The sequence below is a fragment of the Rhyacophila brunnea genome, unplaced genomic scaffold, assembly GCF_057557595.1.
Source record: "Rhyacophila brunnea isolate RB1 unplaced genomic scaffold, BYU_Rbru_1.0 scaffold_23, whole genome shotgun sequence".
In the NCBI taxonomy this organism is placed as follows: domain Eukaryota; kingdom Metazoa; phylum Arthropoda; class Insecta; order Trichoptera; family Rhyacophilidae; genus Rhyacophila; species Rhyacophila brunnea.
The window spans coordinates 1,987,501-2,009,050 of NW_028232893.1; the positions used below are offsets into that span (position 1 = coordinate 1,987,501).

The window sequence follows — 21,550 nt, forward strand, 5'->3', positions numbered from 1 at the left end:
ACGCATTTTTTTTTTGTAGTACTTATTCCACTTTTAATCAATAGATTAGGACCGGTTTCATCCGCCTCAGAGGGAAAGTTAGCCTTAGTTGAAAATGTCCCTACTACAAAAAAAAATGCGTTTTATTAAATTAAAACAACAATTATAATCATTAGTTTTACTATATTATATTTTTTTGACAACAGTAATTAATCAGCTGTTATCAGTCATGGTCGCCATGTTGAATTTCATCTTGCCATTGACCGGTGATTCAAAATAATGTTACCAGCAATTAAAACAAGAAAAATAAATACGCTTCGCCATCAACTAAAGAGACAATTTCTCCTTTATCCAGTCGAGGAACTGTGCAGTGTCTGTGAAGATTACATAGTGGAACGGATCGCACTTGTATTCGTTCTGCTTGGCAACGCTTATGGACACCAGACCTCGCAGTCTCCACGTGGGATTCAAGGCGTATCCCGTGTTATCTGAGAACACCATACCGCCCCCCGAATCTCCGTTGCAAACTGAAGTTCCTGTGGAAAACATAATAGCATTTCATCATTATCATCAGTTGCACTAAAGATTTTGGGTCAATAAGGACCTGATCAAACAAATATCTCTTGACAGCGGTATGTATGAAGAGATTGCTCGTAGAATCACCCTGGCACGGAGTGTATTTGACTGCCTGAATGATATCTTCAAAAGTGACCTGTTGCACTACATTAACATTAATAAAGGTGATGTGTGCATTATGAGATTTTTAGATAATTCTTTATGAATCTCACACATCGTTACCATTAGCAAATCCAGCGCAGTATGTGGCGTTGGAGGTAAACTGCAAGAAGAACTCCTTGAAGGACCAGAGGCAGGTGGCCTGTTCTACCACCGGCATTTTGGCCAGAGTCAACTCCTCCGTTACCTGGCTGGTCTCGTCAAAACCCCACCCAACGACCTAAAACAGAACAATTATGAAGTTAAAGATCACTTTCATTTATTTACAAAACAGAGAATATCACATTTAAAGTATTTTATTTATTATATATTCAAGCGCATATATTCTATACACAAGACTGCTATCGGCGGTACAAGTTGGTTTACGGGAAGCCAGGTGGGAACCATGCCAATTTTAATAGCCGATTTTGGCAAAATTCATGAATTCGAGAATAAAAACCTAACCTAACAAATAATCCAATATGTCGGATATTTTTTTAAATTTGTTTGTCGCTGGCTTCCCTTAAGCTGACAAGAATGCTATCGGGGGTAGTTTATAGGGGAGGTATTATAATTTTAATTGTTACAATAAGTTAGCTGTCTAAACTGTCAAAACTGTGTATCTCGCTCAAAAAGTTAACACAGCCAAGAGAGGTGCTGTTAAAAAAACTAAGTTATTGCAACATTTATAATACATAAATATAATAAACTACACTCGATAGCCGCCGATAGCAGTCTTGTTTGTAGAATAGATGCGCGATATTACCGAAGAACGAATTAAACTTCCGTTGACTGAGACTGTTTTCTTCTATGTAAATACTGCAATATATATTCGCACAGACGTCTGATGACTAGGAGAGACCACTACTGGAGGCAGTGGCGAAGGGTGGAGGTAGGTTGTTAAGATCTGAAAAAAATAGTGCACACTAAACTTTGTCAGTCAAACGTATTTGTTTTCATTGAACTAAGTCTACAATGTGTAGATAGTGTTTGTTATTTTTTTAAATTCAATTAAACCCTGCCTAATCCAAGCCATAGTAGAAAATAGTCAACAAATATTCGTTTAGCTAACATAAATATGTATAATTTGAAATATTTTTTAACAATTATGGTTTGGTAAACAGAGCTAAATGGATTTTAAAAAACTAACCAACACCATTTGTGATAATAAGTATTAAACAAATAAGTATGGCTGAAAATGTGTACTATTTTTGTTGGATCGCCCATAGCATACCAAAACTATTATGGTTTGCTTTAGGCAGGGTATAATTGAATTTTAAAAACTAACGAGTACCATCTGCAAAATGTATCATTAGTTCAACGAAATCAAATAAATATGACTGACAAAGTTTATAGTCCACTATTCATGTCGAATCTTAACAGCCTACCTCCACCCCTCGCCACTGACTGGAGGATTAAATACAGGTTACTCACAGATCCTTCTCTGCCAACAATACTTGAGAGATTGACATCATTGTCATTCCACAAACAGACTGGTCTGACGGTACTTGTGTATTCAGCAGGCCTCGTCAGTTTCAACATCGCCAAGTCGGCATAGTAATTTGTAGAGCTGTACTCGGGATGGACGTATATCCTTCGGACCTGCACAAAGAAATATTTGATTGAGAACTACGGTGCACTGTCAGTAATCCGCCGCTCGATTATCCTACAACTACTATAATCCGCCGTTATTTTTACTAGTTGAAAGCACAAAATCAAGCTCTATAATTCGCCGGTATTCGATTGTCATATTCAGTAGTCTGCCGGGTACAAATCGATACCGTAGTTCAATAGGGGAACAACTCATAAAACCTTGTTCCAAGATAATGGCGTTTGAATTTTTTGCAGTAATTCTCATTTTAATTTTAAAGCCTTGATTTCGATAAAAGTGTATGTTTTTTATATTTAATTTAGTGGAATTCATCAATGCACAATGAAATTGTACATTTTAATAAGGAATTAGCCAATAAATTTGATTATATAACAGAATTACTAATTAATACTTTGGACGCGGAAGACGCACACGGTGCGTAATGACCAGGCGGCCGATCGATGTAATTAACGTGCATTTTAAAGGGGGCAATTAAAATCTCATTATCTATTCAGCAGCGAAAGCGTTAATCTCAGAAGGGTTGACACATTGAAGAAATTTTTGACTATTTTTTATTGCTGAATTATAAAGAGAAGACCTTTCTACATCGAATGGCATTCTTAACTCAAAACCTTTAAATTTTGAGTTGTTCCCCTATTGAACTGTGGTATCGAAATATACAACGTAGATGAGACGGGTTTATTTTGGAAACTTCTCCTTCGCAAAACGTACGTTCATCGTGAAGAAAGTGATGTACATAGGAGGAAAGTGCCCAAGGACTGCATCACAATTATGCCGTGCTTCAATGCAACCGGGACACACAAACTGAAGCTTTTGGTCATAAGGAAAGCCAGGAATCTTAAGCCATTCAAGAATATCTGCCTCACTGAACAACTGGTTTTATCAAGTGATTTTATTTAGTTAATGAACTTAGTTTATGAATTTGTATAATTTAGTAAATACTTGATTTTGCTTATAAATAAAACCGTAATTTGCTAGTACGAATTTCTCAAAAAAACTATTTTTACGAAATACCTACATGTTTTAATTTTTACCATATTTTGTATGTAAGTATACACTAGTATAATCCGCCGCTTTCAACATTGGACACTTTTCTGGTTTTTGGGGTGGCGGATTACTGAGAGAGAAGTGTATTAATATTATTATAAATTCATAATGACTATTGACCACAAGCGCGAACACGCGGGAAAGTTTTTCATGAATAAATTACAAAATTTAAAATAAATTAAATATTACTTCTTTTTCGACACGAGTATTTTAGCTGCAATTGTGACCACTGGAAGAACCATGGCACTCGTTAATTGGTGCAACCATCTGGGACATCTAACATTTGCTTGAATATTCTGATGTGACATGTCTAAAAGACAAGACAACGCGGACGACACAAACGATCCTAATAATTCGATTTAGCTGCAATTGTGACCACTGGAAGAACCATGGCACTCGTTAATTGGTGCAACCATCTGGGACATCTAACATTTGCTTGAATATTCTGATGTGGCATGTCTAAAAGACAAGACAACGCGGACGACACAAACGATCCTAATAATTCGATGGCTTAGTGTCAAACAACACTATCTAGCAGGTAATTGGTGCATTATGAATAAAAAGAAACCAATGACATGCTGATTAAATAAATAAATTGTATTTCTGTATCGGTTAAAACACATTATTTGTTTTGTTTTAATCGAAATTATATTCTAAATATAATTATTTATTTATTTAAGAATACAAAACATCGTGGACATAACAAATCTAAATTCAAGACGTACACAACGTGAGATTTACATTATAACAAATATTATGACTGTTAGGCCATGCACATTCAATAACTACTTGTTGATGCAACAGCTCGCAATAACTTGTTAGTGAGCACTCTTAGTTATAGCTGCGCTGCATTCCAAGTGTTTGTGTATGAGTAATGTATCGGGAAAATGTGGGGTCTGCGGTTGAAGCAACGAGAAGCTATACGCAGTAGGCGGGGTAAATGTGGATTCGATTGGACTTGCTAGATTTTATTAACCCTGCCTCCTCGTGTAGTGCTAAATTAAAATAAATAATATATTACAGATTTCTTTCGAAATGGACCCCCCAAACATTTTTCTGTGTACAGGTGTGATTGACCATATTATGGTCATTACCATATGGTATACTGTCAGTGGTCACCATGGTCCCCACAAAGGGGGGGACTGACAGGGCTCTAGCCTGGGGGCCCGGGCTAAGGAGGGGCCCGGCGAGGGGAGTCGACCAGATAAGTGAGATAAACACACATCACAAATTTGCATTTATAAAAAAAAGTCGCCTGCGGCACTATTTTCCTTCAATAGTATTAGATATTATTTAAAGTTATGTGGTTGTACGTTACAATTTTTAATTGTGTATCAATACTCGCCATCTCCATAATAATTCAAATGGATGTATTAAAATATACAGTAAAACACTAAACATACACATTGAAAATGCTACTGTAGAGTTTCACACTGCCTTTATACTTAGCGATAGGTAGGGAGGCCCCCCAAAAATCCTAGCCTGGGGGCCCGCTTCACGATGTGGGGCCCATGGTGGTCACCATTATAATAATGCATCTGCGAGGCTTGTAAGCGATGTGACTCAGACTTAAATGGATCTAAACAAGGCCTGGTTAATTTTATACATTTGTATTTTCACGTGTCGGTTAGTAATTATTAAGAGCGTACTTCAGTGAAACGGTAAATAATTTCAGACAGACAGTCAAGGTGTACGCACGTCGATTTGTTTTGTCATGGCGTCGGATGAAAATATTCTATCGTCTAAAGATGACTAAAAAACTTTACGTATGTACTTAAAAAAGAAAACATGACAATGAATATACTATTATTATTAGTAATATAACAATAAACATAACATTAAATGGACGCATGTTGGAATTTTATGACAAATTATATTTCTTTCGGCACGCGTCATTTGCACAATCCGCGCATCGCCTAGCCACGATATTTTTAGACCATGCCTCAACTGAAGTATAGCCCTAATATACAGATTGGCACAACACCAATGGTTATACGGGTTCAAATCCTGTTGAGTTTCGTATTTTTTTAAAATATGATTTTTTATAGTGGGTATATTTATGAGGTATTTACAAGTTATGTATGTTCAACTTGAATTTTATTTATATTCAGACTGGCGTCACATTCTTCATTAAATTCTACAACATAATTATTAATGATACACCAACGAACCATTACACACGAGTTCAAGAGGTAGCCTGCATAGCTAATACATTTGAATGCTTACGGGCAACAAAATTCCGTCTTTAAATAATTATATAAAGCTATACTTACCAACATGATCTGGACTCCATCCGTTGACTTCCTCAAGTTGAACTTCCCCAGGTAAACGGTGAGCGTCTGCTTGTCGACGACCTTCGACGTGGTCCTCCGGGTGACACAGTGGGCTGCCGTCACCACAAATTGCAATGACACCAATGACCCTCCGCAAATGTATTTGTTGTCGACTGTCTGTCAACAATCCGGCACTTTCAAAATTACATCATGAATATCACTAGCTTTGTATCCAATGTAGGTACCCAAAGACGTTTAAAAAATATCTTTTCCTATAGAGATGGAGTCTAAATGTATGAAATTAAAGCAAAAAAGGACATCTGGCCCACTGATTAAGTTAGCTACAGGTGACTTGCATTGTATATTTATTTGCAGAGAACTTCATTATGACATTTATTTACCAATTTGCATGGCGTATAAAAAGACAATTCGTCACGATGAGTAGATAAGCATCCAATAATTCGGTATTATTTTTATTACCGTATCCTGGGTTGAATTAATACCCTGACGAAGGGTGGAATTAGGCTGTTAAGATCCGACATAAATAGCGCACACTAAACTTTGGCAGTCATTAGTATTTGTCTTCATTGAACTAATAGGTACTACAAATTATTGCATAGTGTTGGTTTTTAAAATTCAATTAAACCCTGCATAACCAAGCCATAATAGATAATTAATATTCATCTATCTATAAAGTATCTATAATTATGCGATTAAATCATTCATAATTTTAGATATTTTATAGATAACAGAATATTTTTAATTTATTATGATTTGGTTAGACAGGGCTTAACGGCCCACGTGCTCGTCGTAGGTCAAAATTGAGTTTTTATTGCATTTTCAAACCATAATCCTGGACACTCCTTAAACGTTGTAGATAATCTATTTATATAATTTTGAAGCCTTATTATCCTTTATAGTTATTTTAAACATTTGATGACTGCATAAAGTATTTTTGTTACATACAATAGTATTCTTTTAAACCTCTCGCTCTAATGTTTTAGAATATAGTCATATTTCGGTACATAACTTTGCAGTGGTGTTAAGATTTTTTACGTTTATTAATTTTTAAACGCATTTATGAAACCATTAGTATAATTTATTACGAGATAATTTTTGTAAAATATTCACGATAAAAAATTATATTGATAATCTCTGTGATCCCAAATTTGACAAGAATTAGGTATTTTATTATTCAAAAAATCGGCAAGATTAACACATTCGAAGATGATTCTAAAGATACTTATTATAAGCTATGTCTTTGACCATTCAAGTGTGATAAACATCTTATGAATAATGATTGCTTTATAATAATTATTGACCTAAGAATAAGGTAGTGTTTTTTTGAAATACGCCATTTCTTTTGTCATTCCCCAGTGGTTAAGCTACAACATACGGCCGTAGCCATACATTGACAAACTATAATTGAAATAGGGAGTAAAATGATATTGACGCGCGTGTTTGAACATGTACCGTTTAAAAAAAAAAATTAAAAAAATTCGGTTAGGTACATGTTCAAACTTTAAACTCAAAGTTTTAAAAACTAACCAGCACCATCTACAATTTGTATTCCTAGTTCAACGAAAACAAAATAAGTATGACTGACAAAGTTCAAGGTGAACTATTATTTATGTCGAAACTTAACAGCCTACCTCCACCCTTCGCCACTGCCCCATATATATCAAATGTAATATAATAATAGTGTATTATATCTCTATACCCTAAACTCTGTGGATAACTAATAATTTTATCTTCGGCAAATTTTATTTTGTCTGTATTTAAGATTTTATCGTAGTGATATATTTTGTATTTTACGAGAAAACATGATCCCTTGCCGTTGACAGCATTCATTTAACAATATTTTCTGTGAACTTTTTCCGTGTATTGCAAATGCTTGATAATCCTTCATATAATTTACATTGTTTTCTAGAATAGGTACACGACAAAGAGTTTGAAAGCTCTCATTCCGTTGTTTGTACCTACATCACTTACTACCTAATATGGCAGGAATGCGTCTTAGGCCCGTTTCAGACGTGACACCGGTGTCGCGCTCGTATATAATAAGGAGGCGTTTGTATTCGAATAAAAAGGTCTTTGTATTATGTTTATGAACGCCCCGAGCTAATGAGTCAAAGCGTACAAAAGTACACTTTTCTGTCGGTCGCTACATTCTCAAGCCACCGATACACATGTTTTTATGACCGCAGCCGGTTTTATGTTCTAATTTATATCGCGAAATTATGCGTTGACTCATTAGCTCTGGGCGTTTATAAACATAATACAAAGGCACCTTTATTCGAATACAAAGGCCGTCTATATTATATCGAGCGCGACACCGGTGTCCCGTCTGAAACGGGCCTTAAGGCCACAAACACAGAACAGATATTAAATAGAATTCCGATAGACAATATTCAATACGCCACGTGTGTAATACAATACTAATATGGGAGTGGCCTACGAAAATGAAGCACGCATTATGCACATGCAATAGTGTGTGTATCTAATACACCAATATTAAAGGAGCGTCAATGCATAACACGTTACGTATTCTTCACACGTGTTGATCCCGGATTCTTCCTTACTCGAGATCGGTTACCTGCTACACCTTATCCGTTAGGTACTTCAGTTCCCATTACTTCTGAGTTCCCTAACGACAAACCTAGTGGGTCTCAAGGATTATTTGGTTCTGTGGTGTCTCTTGAGATTCCCTACACACGCGTTTATTTTGCTTAAAGGTTAATCCAGCGCTGATCTTATCCACTATTGGTACAGACTGAAACAAAAGAAAGCTGTAATATATTATTTACCTGTGCTTGGTAGAGTGCTACATGCCATGGCCACTGTCCTTGTTTAGTGGTTTGACCGCTTACAATCAACGGAGCCGCTTGCAAAGCCACTTTCCCGCATTCTTCCGACTGCTGTAAATCATTTAACGCCATTGATTTAGTTTCTTCGACATTATAATGGCAAATTCATAAATTATTACAAATAACTATTATTTAACATAGTACATAATTTTGGAAAAAATACGACATCCAGCAGGATTCAAACCTGTGCCCCCAGGGATTCGCTCCCATTGTGCCCTGAGCAATGACATTATTAATGGACAATGCACTCAATACAGTAGCTAGCAAGTAATTTCGCGCATAATGACATTCGCACATGTAAAGGTAGGCGTCACGCAATTTCCATTATGCAATATCACGCATCAGGAATTTATAGCAATATCACCTTTATTGTAATGGCGTTAGAACAGATTATGCCATTCGGCAGACCCGACAAAAAGTGAGTGTCATTTTTTTCCCCAGATGCTTCGTCCATATTAATGTCATTGGCCCTGAGCTATATGCGACGATGTTAACTAATGTTCTTTACAATACTTTATGTGCCGCTTTCTAAATTGCGTTACTTATTGGCAATCAGACCACGATGGCCAAGCGGCTACCCGTCAGGCTTATAATGTCGAGGGTCTCGGGTTCGAATCCCGGGTCTAAACAATTCACACAATATTTTTCGACGTGTGTTTGGACCCAGAGTATGGACATAATAGGTTGAGCAAGTGACTAACATCCATTTCTCATAAAACAAAATTCTGTTTGTGAGGCGGCGCAGATCCACATATGATTGTAGACCAAATAATAATAATAATACTTGGCAATCGGCGTTGTCGTTTTAAATCAAAGTATTGAATTACTTTAAGTACTAACCGGTGTCAGGATCACTCCAATTTTTTATTATAACGTACTTGCACTTGCAATAGTAAAATTTTCAAATTATGTATGTTCAATAAAAGAATGTTACATTCTAAAATCTTGTGAATTATTCGTTGAACAAAAAAAAAGGTTTATTTAATTATTATTAATATAAGACACTCAACATTATCAGCATCGATCAATCAAGACCAGTGGTAATTTTTCATGAAGCAGATAAGACTGTCGCTTCAAAAATCAAATAAAACTACAACCTATGTGTTTCCAGGTTTGTCGAAAGCCGTTTCTTTTCAGTGTATGGTGCCCAAGGTCTTTAAATCCAGCTATACACTTGTACGAGGTCGACAACGTCTTCCTTTGCCTTCCGCTTTCCCGACCTCAGTTCCTGAATCATGCGTGACTCGTCCGTCCTGTATATACATGGCCCAACCATCTAAAGCGGCCCAATTGGATGGACTGTGCGATGTATTTCTTCGTGTCTTTTATTGTTAAGAGTTTCAATTAGCAAAACCTTTATATACCACATGTAATGGATAATTTTAAAACGTTGCTTATGCTCATGGTTGATTTTTTTTAAATTATTTTATTATAGGTTACATGCAAAATTGTCACTAAATTATCAGTAAAGGAAGTTATGATTAATTTTTCATATCAATATCTTCACATCTATCCTATACACAAGACTGCTATCGGCAGCTATTGAGGATAGTTTTTCATGTTTGTATCGAAGTATTATAATTATTACAATAAGTTAGCCGTCTAAACAGTCAATACTGTCTATCTCGCTCTAAAATGTATCACAGCCAAGAGAGGTGCTGTTAAAACATAGCGTTTATTGTAACAATTACAACTAACTTATTGTAATTGTTACAATAAGTGCTAATACTTCGATACAAAAATATGATAGCAGTTTTGCGTATGCTAGAACAGCTACTATCTTGGATTCAAGATGTCGCCATAGTTTTAAGCAAAACACCCGATAAATATTGTAAATTTACAAACATAGTAAACTATTTCTTTTATTCAACGAATAATTCACAAGATTTAAGAATGTACCATTCTAATTATTGAACATACATATGTTGGGGTCACTCGTGTGTGGTGTTCGGTGTGTAGGTAGAGGATGATGATAATGACGAAGTCTACGATGTAGCAGGGTGAGATTTATTAGTAGCGTATCGGTACAATAGTATATTATACATGATAGTTACTAGCTAAGTACTCTGATTCGAGTGACATTGAGATAAATTATTCTTCGTTATTTATACAATAAAAGGTAGTAAATTAACATTAAATTCTGTTACATAATCATATAAAACTAAATATAGAGTCAGCGTTTTTAATTCAGTGGCGAAATGAAATATTATTTGTTATTGACTTATTACAGTTGTACGAAAATACTATGAGAAATGTTTATTCAGCTAATACACCGTAATGGTATAATGTGCTGTGATATGATGTAATAATACACCGTCTCTAATTTCGCCTATCGACTTGCTGGTCTAGCTGAATTGTTTACTGGGAAATGGATTCACTGGGAATATATTACTGCAAAGTAATTTGATATTTTTATAAACAATAGAATTGCAGCTACACATAATTTAAAAAACAATGTGTCATAATTAGTAAGTCACAGATGCAGGTTCGATTCTACCGGGTGTCTTACTTTTTTCAAAAAGATTTTTTCTATTGGTTATAATATATTTTCTCAGAAGTGTTTTTCAAAATTATGTAAGTATGTTCAATATTGTAGATATTATAGAGTTGCTACATAAAGAATGTGTTTCAGGTGGTCATTCAATTTTTTCATTAAAAATTCTACAGGTTAACATAAATGCACCTCGACAAAAAGCTATGTTGCAAATAACAATAATCAATAGTTACCAGCTGTTCCGTAACCCGTGGTCTTGAGGTTGGTCTTGTCTTAATCTTGGATTGGGCTAAGAGACCGTGGTCGCCTTCGAAGTAGTCGTTGGAATTGTCAGCAGCGTTGGCCGGTTGCCGTTGGCGGGTCGGTGAACTGGATCCTGTGCTGATTTTATAGACGCCATGAGGATTTAAAAAAATATTATATCGTGTATAATATGTTTCATGGTACAGAGTCACCACGAGGGGAACTACGAAGTCAATATTTGGGTAATTATTTATTTATTTAAGAAAACAAAACATTGTGGACATAACAAATCTAAATTCAAGACGTTAACAACATGAGATTTAGATTATAGCAAATATTACTCCCACAAGAGAGAAGAAGAAAAAATAATAATAATTTAAAAAAAGGATACCTAAGTACAATTTTATACAGAAAAATAAAATTTCGAAAAGAAAAAACAGTACCTACGTCTCCGAAAATGTCTACGTCTTTGGAGAGCACATTGATTAGTCTTGCACCCCTTGCTAATGGTGCCTGATAGGCTTGACACGAGGAAACGGTTCCAATCCAAATTAAATTATGACTGCGACCACGTAGGTAATTATTGACATGCGCATATAAATTAAAATTCATTAGGACACCAGAATTGGAAACCATCCCTCGCGATAACAGGCTAAAATGTTTCAAGAGCAGAAGAGACCTACGAGATTCAAGGGAGTGAAAAGTAAGCATGCCTTTTAGAAAGGCAGTCGGAAAATAATCATTAAGTGACGAATTATCGAAAAGAAAATAATTATATGTCGTAAATAAGAACATCGATGACATTTCTTCTGGATGAGTTCTAGCATAAGCTTATAGGAAACCTCATAAGGACACCATAATTGACCCATATTCAAGAATGCTACGCACGTGAGACGTAGAGTGTATGTATGACATTTGGATTCTTGAATGGTTTGGATTGTCGCATGATGAATCCCAGAAGTTTACTCGCACAAGGGCGGACGTGCTTAGCGTGGGTCAAAATGGAGCTTTTTTTCTATTTTCAAAGCATGATCCTGGACATACCTTAAACGTTGTAGATAATCTATTTGTATAATTTTGGAGCCTTATTATCCTTTATATTTATTTTAAACATTTGATGACTACATAAAATATTTTTATTACATAAAATAGTATTCTTTTAAACCTCTCGCTCTAATGTTTTAGAATATAGTCATATTTCGGTACATAACTGTGCAGTGGTGTTAAGATTTTTTACATTTATTAAGTTTTAAACGCATTTATAAAACCATTAGTATAATTTATGATGAGATAATTTTAGTAAAATATTTACGATAAAAAATTATATTGATAATCTCTGTGATCCCAAATTTGACAAGAATTAGGCATTTTATTATTCAAAAAATCGGCAAGATTAACACATTTGAAGATAATTCTAAAGATACTCATTATAAGCTACGTCTTTGACCATTAAAGTGTGATAAACATCCTACGAATAATGCTTGCTTTATAATAATTATTGACCTAAGAATAAGGTAGTGATTTTTAATAGGGTTTCTTGACTAGAAAAGGTAATACAGAAACTTTTCAGAAACAGATGCTTTTCGATCCAATAATTATTGGTAATTTAAAATTTGAAATTTTCATACATTTTGATGCATCATTATCACAAACTAAGATTATATTAGGTAATATTAAGTTGGTGAGGTTAGGTTTGGTTTGGTCTAAAAAGAAAGTTATAAAATCTCATGCAGGCATCTGCGATATATTTCCCAAAAAAATATATTTCACTGTTCTGTGAGTAATCATTATAATACTCACTCAGTGTATTCCTCATCCGAATAATCGGATGAAGTCTGTCTGGTGGGAGACGGACGCCTCACCGGTCTAGAAGTGGTCGTAGCTTGTGGTCTGGAGTACACATTGGCATTGTTTGGAGAATACGAATCTGTGTTACTATCTCCATTGCTGTAAAAAAGAAAGTGAATTAATTATCATCTTTTAGCTGTAATCAATGACATTAATATGGACGAAGCATCTGGAAAAAAAATGACACTTTTTTGTCAGGTCTGCCGAATGGCATAATCTGTTCTAACGCCATTACAATAAAGGTGATTTTGCTATACTGCCCCCATAAGCAAAAAGGCAGCTATTTGCCAGTCACATTTTGAGATAATGAGACATTAAACGTTTTTTCAACTTTTCTTAATAAATTTTTAAATAATGTGGATGAATCATTTGATATATTATAGTAATAAGCAAAAACCAGTATATTTTCAATCGATGCTGTGTTTTTGCTTACGAAACTCGTTATAATGTCTTTTTGTTTAGAATAACTACCGTTTTAGTGAAGAAAAACGAAAAACAATATTTCCATTATTATACTGAAATAAATTTTATACCGCTTTTGACTTGATGTCAAATGGTTCAGAATTCCACGTAGAGCATTATCTGTACACTAACTCAATTTGTGATTTTTGTCAAAAAGCTGCCTTTTTTCTTATGATGGCAGTATACATTCCCAATGCTTTTTGTCGGGTCTGCCGAATGGCATAATTCATATTTGAATATCAATATCATTCGCTCAAATGAACATTGACACTAGACAGACTGTTCTAACGCCATTACAATAAAGGTGATATTCCTATAAATTCCCAATGCGTGATATCGCATAATGGAATTTGTCACGTGACGTCTACCTGTACATGTGCGAATGTCGTTATGTGCGAATTTACTTGCTAGCTACTGTACTGAGTGCGTTGTCCATTAATAATGTCATTGGCTGTAATAGCTATAATTTTATTTCAGAATATTTGTAGGTGTAAATTGAGTATGTAGGTATTTGATAAAATGTGTTTTGACGTAGAATACACCTTTGGTCACAAACCCATTTATGGTGCCATCCTGGAATTGGGGTGTTACGAAATTAGTAGCAATTTTTAACGGACAGCTCTGTAACTAATTAGCAGATAGTAGTAGTGAAGGTTGTGTGTTGAAGGTGGGTAAACTGTGGGAGATGTAGAATGAACAGGAGGAGTAAAAACAGTTTGTAGTGGTTAGGTTTGTATGTCCCTCTATAACTCTCTATAACTCCTTAGTTAGAAGCAGACTTGAGAGTGGGTCTATCGTTTGGGCCCCGCATCAGTTGAACTACGGCCTTATGGTGGAGAGAATCCAAAAAATTTTTTTGAGACTCCTTTACTTTCGGCTTTATGGATATTATCCGTGGCTCTATCCGACTGATTTTCTCTTAGGGATGCTTACATACTGTAGCTTAAAATTTAGAAGGGATCTATATTTAGCTACATATTTTTTCAGACTTATACGCGGCGTAAATGTGAACTCTGCCATTCTTGGTGGTGTTGGCTTGTGTGTCTCTGATAATTACCTTAGGAATCGAGGGCATCCGTTGTTTGTTCTCCCACGGTGCAGAACTAACCTGCCATTAGTAATGCCAATCGGGAGGGCAATAACCATGTTTAATGAAATCGCTTCGGATATTGATATATTCCACTTACGTGAGGGTGAATTTAACTGGACGTTGTTTTATAACTTTTTAAGATAGGGTCTATCAAAGTTCACTATGTGTGCTTCCATCTACTTTTATTTTATGATTTTATTTTATTTATTATTTTATTAATTATTGTATTATTAACTCACACTTCTCTGTATTTTTATTTTTAAAAACTATTAACACTTATTTTATGTCATGTCCTGAATGCTTTGAATTTATAATTTGTTATGTTCATTATATTATGTAAAATAAATAAATTTGATTTGATATCATTTATTACTCATTAGAACTCTGTCACATATATCCATAAACTCACTTATTGGAGTAGTCATTCCCTGATGAGCTCGGTCTAGTATTAATCAATGGACGCGTCTGACTTCCTTGGGACTGCTGATTCACTGATGATGAACTTCCTCTACTCGGTAGTGAATTTCTGTGAAACATTCAAAACTGATGAATTTTCTCAAAAAAACACTGACAGAGACTAGACTGACACGATAAAGCATGGCTCCCACAAGGGGAGGGCTGACAGGGCTCTAGCCGGGGGCCTGCGTGGCGGGTTGACCAGATAAGTGAGATAAACACACACCACAAATTTGCTTTAATAATAGCAATAGTACTAATAATACTTCATGGCCATCAACATTTAATATTGTGACTAAAATATTCGTGTTGTAAACATAACTTAAGACGATACATCAGTGAAACTGCAAATAATTTTCAACTATAGGCGCGACGAAATTTTGGACTCGCTGGCATTCGGAGAGCGAACGTCGAGGTGTCAATTCGTCAATTTGTTTCGTGATGGCGACGGGGGTATTAATTCTTAAATCGTGTAAATAAATGACTAACAACGTTACCCATTTACTTGAAAAAGAAAACCTGTCAATGAATATATTATTATTGTTACTAATAGAATAATAAGCAGAACGTTAAATGGACGCATGTTGAATTTATATGACGAATTATATTTCGTTCGGCATACGTCATTTGCACCCGCAATCCGCGCATCGCTTAGCCACGATCTTTTTAGACCATGCCTCAACTGAGGTATAGCCTTAACATTAAATTTAGTAAATTGCCTTTTTAATATGTTGTTTTTCTGCCCCCCCCCCTCCCAATATGTATTAGCTCAGGACTTATTTAAGCATAAAAATTGCGACCCTGGAAATACTTTCTTAATATGTTTCTGATTTTACAGTCAATAGTTTTATTAATTTAATATTAACGTGATATAATAAATTTTGATCAGCTGTTAAACCGTCACCATTCAGGTTATGTTTTCAAACATTCTCATGCAAAAAGGAATGGAAACAAAATTGCTTCATCAGTTACTTACGTTGAATAATCATTACCAAAAGAGTTGCCAGTATTCTGGGGCCGAGTCTGACTTCCCTGAGACTGCTGACTACCTGTCAGGAATGTTGAAGTCCCTCGGATTGGTTGGTCAACACTGAAAATGTGAACATCATTAGGTCACTAGACGTAGATTAAGAGCGTGATGCAGAGCCATCTGGATTAACTTAACACCATCCAGAGTTGTTAATTTAGCTCGACTGGCGTGTCTAATCCGTATTTTAAGTGGCTTCGTTCTGAGCAATGACATATTGGTTCTGAGCCACTGCTTTCCTGCTATATGACATATTATTACTATGTATGGATACTGTAGAGCAGTGATTCCCAAAGTGTGGTACGCGTACCCCCTGGGTTATGGGAAGAGTTTGGTGGGGGTACGCGCTGCACCGGGCTTTGGCTGTGCCTGGTTCAATGAGCATTGATACGACATCAATACAACATCCATGCTAGAAGGTTTATCGCATGCGGAAGAAGAGCAATTATTATTGGAATTAGCTTCAGTCGGATTCTTGAAAAATAAATATAAGGAGTGTACTTTAACATCATTCTGGTTGAAAATGCAATATGTGTATCCTGTTTTAACAGAGAAAGTCCTGAAATATATTTTGCCTTTTCCAACTTCATTATTATGTAAGTATGTGAAGTTGCTTTTTCAGCATTTTGTAGACATTGAGATAAAAAAGGAACAGGGTTTTGGATGTTGAACCGCATCTCAGATTAAAATTAACAACTAGGGAACCAAATTATGATGATCTGTCTCAACATTTCATTCTTCTCATGGATTATAATGATTGTTATTTTTATAATATAACTTTTATTTATAGTTTATTATGAATTAATTTTATTTGTCTATGTATTATTTTGTTTATGTACTTAGTAAAAAAGGAAAAAAAAATATTTTGATTGTTATTAAAGTATAGATATGCAATTTTTTTTTGACGAGGGGTAATCAGTGTTACAAAAATTATAGAAGGGGTACACAGATGTCAAAAGTTTTGGAACTTTACTTTACTTTTTCCAAAAAAAAATTTTCTATTGGTTATAATATAGTGTATTTTCTCAGAAGTGTTTTCAAAATTATGTATGTTCAATAATTAGAATGCTACATTCTTAAATCTTGTGAATTATTCGTCGAATAAAAAAAATATTTAATTACATACTACTCACTTTGAATTAGAATTACTCTGCTGATTATTGTTTGATGGCCTATTATACGTAACGTCATCATTGTTGGGTCTTGTATAGGTCGTGGCATCATCATTATTGGGTCTATTGGGTCTTGTGTATGTAACGTCATCATTGTTGGGTCTTGTATACGTTACGTCATCATTTTTAGGTCTTGTATACGAAGTGTCAGCAGTACTACTTCCCCTCTGATTATCTCTATCGTTCTGTGAATTACTATTGACCGAGCTGGCAGTGTCTGTATTAGAGTCATCATTGTAGTTAGTCTGTGCATTGCTGTTGCTTGTCAATTTATAAACATCACTGTTGTCCTGGTTTCCTTCTCTTCTTGAAGGACTGTTTTGCAGCGGGATGATTCGTCCGTTTGTGCTGGATGTTGTGGTGCAGATTTCTCGTCCATTTAGGCGAAGGTTTTGGACCCTGGGTATCGTCTGCTCCGTGTTGTACTTGACGAAGAACCTTACAGGATTCAGGACGTTTGCGTTTAGGATGTATTTGTTGTTTTCGATTTTGAATTCTTTGTTGTCTGACGACGAGACGGTTCCAAACCAGTTCTGGAAAAATAAAGATAAAACACGTGTAGAGTCCGTATTCTTTAAGCTGGCGTTCACCTCACATCGCTCGCGGACCGAGAGCATTGTGTCATCGCGTTCGACTGTTGCAAGTTTTCAATGGGAGGGAACGAGAGGGAATGCAGTGTTAAGATACTGAAGCGGGGGGAAAACCGCACGCCAGCAGAAATGAAAAAAATATTTAAGAACTAAGACTTTAAGACTATTATCTTTTATTCTTCTCATTATGACCTCATGAGTCATGATTGAGGATCGTGGTCCGGATAATTTTGGTGTCGAATAGCACTCATGAAATGGTGCAACTATCTGACTAAAGGCATTCAATGTTTGCTTTAATATTCTTACACGGCGCAAGGGCCGATAACTGTAATGCCATAATACTCTTTCTAATAAATTAATAAATAAATGACAATGCGGACGACACAAACGGACCCTAACAATCCTACAATGTATTACGACTGTTAGGCCACGTACATTCGATAAACATTTATGGATACGAGATGTAGCAATAACCCGTAGTTCTACATAGTATCTGGCATAGGTGTTCATCTCTAGACTCAAAGTACCTAACGTATGTCTGGGTATAGGGAATATACCGCTAAAAGTGTGGTGTTCGTAGTTTAAACGACGAGAGTGAGCGGGTAGGTAAATTCGAAAGTTAATAGCACCTTCTAGATAGATTTGTTATGCCTTAAAACTTAAAAAATCTATAATAAATGTTTATTATGTATATTTTTTTTGAAATGGACCCCCTCCTCAATACTATTTTTCTGTGTGCGCGCTTCTGCGTATCTACACGAGATGTAACTCCCCCTACTGTGTGTGTGAAAGGTTATGGGATAAAACACTGCCGACCATGGCCCCCACGAGGGGGCTGGCAGGGCTCTAGCCTGGGGGCCTGGGTTAAGGGGGGGCAGCGTGGCAGATCGAACAGTTAAGTACAAAAACAACCACCACAAATTTGCTCTAATAGTCAAAAAAGTCGCCTGCGGCGCTACTTTCCTTGATGATTATTAACATTTGAAAATATGTGATATGGCGACCTTATTGCTTCATATATAATGCTAAGTGCCGACAACTTAAATCAACCAACTGGATTTATTTAAAAATCACTAAAATTACATGAAATACCCTTAACAATTGAGTTTCGGGGAAACTATTTGAGGAACATTACTGTAGAAAAGCACACCGCCCTTAACCTTAGCGATAGGTAAGGGGGCCGTCATATATCCTAGCATGGGGGCCCGCTTTAGGATGTGGGGGTCATGCTGCCGACCACTTGTTATGTACCTATAACTCCCCTCTCTTCTCTCTATGATATCTCCCCAATGACAATAAACAGTTATTGTCTTTTGTTGATGTCATTGACACCCTAAGTTACTAATTATGTATCATTGTTAAGAATCATCAACCCCAATTTATCCACCCTAACTAGATCTGTTACTACAAACATAAACTCTTGTACACGAACTAAGCGTCACTAATATTACTTACTTACTATTTCATATAATATATACTATTGTAAATGATTCTGATATCATTCAACTCGGACCATTCAACTTGTTCAAATTTAACTCAGCTCTGCTCACCGAGTTGTTTCACTGCCGATCGAACTCTTCTGAGTTCTTTCACTTTTATTTATACACCATGTTATTCTAAATTGAGAATTGACGAATAAACATCTCTGAAGATTAACATCCACCGAATCTTATTACTGAAATCCACCTTCCACTGGACCACGTGAAGGATCGGGGCCCGTTGGTAAGGATTTCCGTTGCCGAAAACATAACACACTTACTCCAATAGATTCAGCAGGTCTATCCAGGACGAGATCAATCCAAACGCCATACAGCGTCACATCGCTGCTGATGGAAATGGACCCGTACCACCGATCCGCTTCTGCAGTCTCCGTTTCATACGTGAAGACTTGAGGACACGGAGAAGCCGACTGACTCGTTCTTCTTCTTCCAGTGTTCGTCTGTGCACTAGAGATATCCAGCAGACTGCATAGTAGCGAGAATTGGACGGCTAACAAAAGCCAGGCAGTATTTTTCTGGAAAATCAATTTGTAACGTAAGTAGGTCACGTGGCACATATGAAAATGCAAGGACTGCTACCAGCAAAGTGAGCTATGTAGACTCTATTTTAAGAATTTTTAATACAACGCCCACCTATACTCATCTCACGTAAGTGGAATATGTCAACATTCGAAGCGATTTGGTTGAACAGATTTATTGCCCTCCCAATTTGGATCACCGATGGCAGGTTAGTTCTGCGCCTTGGGAGAACAAACAATCGATACTCCAAATTTCTAAGATAGTTATCAGGGACACACAAGTCAATACTGCCAAGAATGGCAGAGTTCCCATTTACACCACGTAATAAGTTGAAAAAATACGTGACCAAATATTGATATATTCTAGCATTTAAACAACAGTATGTAAGCATACCGGCACATTGGCACATTGAAAGTACATTGGTGCGAATCCAGTGGTTAAAGCAGTGGTTCTTAACCTTTTCGAAGTCACGGTGCACTTTTGATCATAAGAAAAAAAATGCGGTGCACCAAAATCAAGCGGTCAGAAAACAAAGAAAAATATGCGAACATAAATGTTATTACAAATTAAACAGATTACAAAACAGTCAAAGAAAAGATATATATAAGTATACATAAGTACTAGTACTAATAAGAAATGGCGTATTTCAAAAAAACACTACCTTATTCTCAGGTCAATAATTATTATAAAGCAATCATTATTCGTAGGATGCTTATCACACTTGAATGGTAAAAAATCACATAGATTATCAATATAATTTTTTATCCTAAATATTTCACTATAATAATGTCGATATAAATTATACTGATGGTTTTATAAATGCGTTTAAAAATTAATAAATGTAAAAAATCTTAACACCACTGCACATTTATGTACTGAAATATGACTATATTCTAAAACATTAGAGCGAGAGGTTTAAAAGAATACTATTTTATGTAATAAAAATACTTTATGCAGTCATCAAATGTTTAAAATAAATATAAAGGATAATAAGGCTTAAAAAGATATAAATAGATTATCTACAATGTTTAAGGTATGTCCAGGATCATGCCAATAAAGTTAAATGTTCTGTTATAGTGGAAATAATTCCCTCGGCAATGTCTTCGTTAAGTGAAGATTTTTCTGTTTTTATCATTTTTTTCGCGGTGCACTTGCAACAAACTAGCGGTGCACCAGTGCTCCGCGGTGCACCGGTTAAGAACCACTGGGTTAAAGGTTCAAGTCGCGTCGGGCGTCGTATTTTTTCACTAGTACATAGGTAAATTATGTATATTCAATATATAGAATGTTGCATTCTCAAATCTTGTGAATTATTCGTTGAATAAAAGACATGGTTTATTATAATATAATACATAGGTATTACATTACAAAAATAGTTATAATTATTTTTTTCCCCGAACATGTCCGATCCTGATAAGATCATATTATGGGCCTCTGCAGTGTGGAGGTTTATATTAACATATTTTTGTTTTACGAGATATGGATGTCAGCCACTTGCTCAACCTATTAGGTCCATACTCTGACTCATACACAAATTGAAAAACAATATGTCTACTTGCCAAATCCAGGATTCCAACCTGGGACCCACGACTGACTTGTTCTGACAACTGCTCTCGGTTTATGCACTAACGCTTATTCAATACTCTTGTATTTGAAGG

General features: G+C 35.7%; 1 protein-coding gene across 1 annotated transcript; it reads right to left on the minus strand.

The window, feature by feature from the left end:
- Positions 1-306: 306 nt before the first annotated feature.
- On the minus strand, positions 307-20,312 carry LOC147069341 (uncharacterized). Its single transcript, XM_085950738.1, has 12 exons — positions 20,286-20,312; positions 19,634-19,888; positions 17,246-17,817; positions 16,062-16,175; positions 15,039-15,155; positions 13,030-13,176; positions 11,220-11,367; positions 8,433-8,543; positions 5,626-5,802; positions 2,128-2,295; positions 778-934; positions 307-515 (listed from the first exon to the last, which is right to left on the minus strand). The coding sequence occupies exons 1-12, from the start codon at positions 20,310-20,312 to the stop codon at positions 307-309; spliced, it is 2,202 nt and encodes a 733-aa protein (XP_085806864.1).
- Between the last annotated feature and the right edge of the window lie 1,238 nt (positions 20,313-21,550).

Bases quoted from the DNA above. Each gene is read 5' to 3' on its own strand.
- LOC147069341 (XM_085950738.1), bottom strand. From the start codon at position 20,312: ATGTACTTTCAATGTGCCAATGTGCCG. The intron at 11,368-13,029 runs GTGAGTATTATA...CTATAAAATCAG, and splicing joins TCGGATGAGGAATACACTGA to CACAGGATCCAGTTCACCGA. The intron at 2,296-5,625 runs GTAAGTATAGCT...TTCTTTGTGCAG, and splicing joins ATGGAGTCCAGATCATGTTG to GTCCGAAGGATATACGTCCA.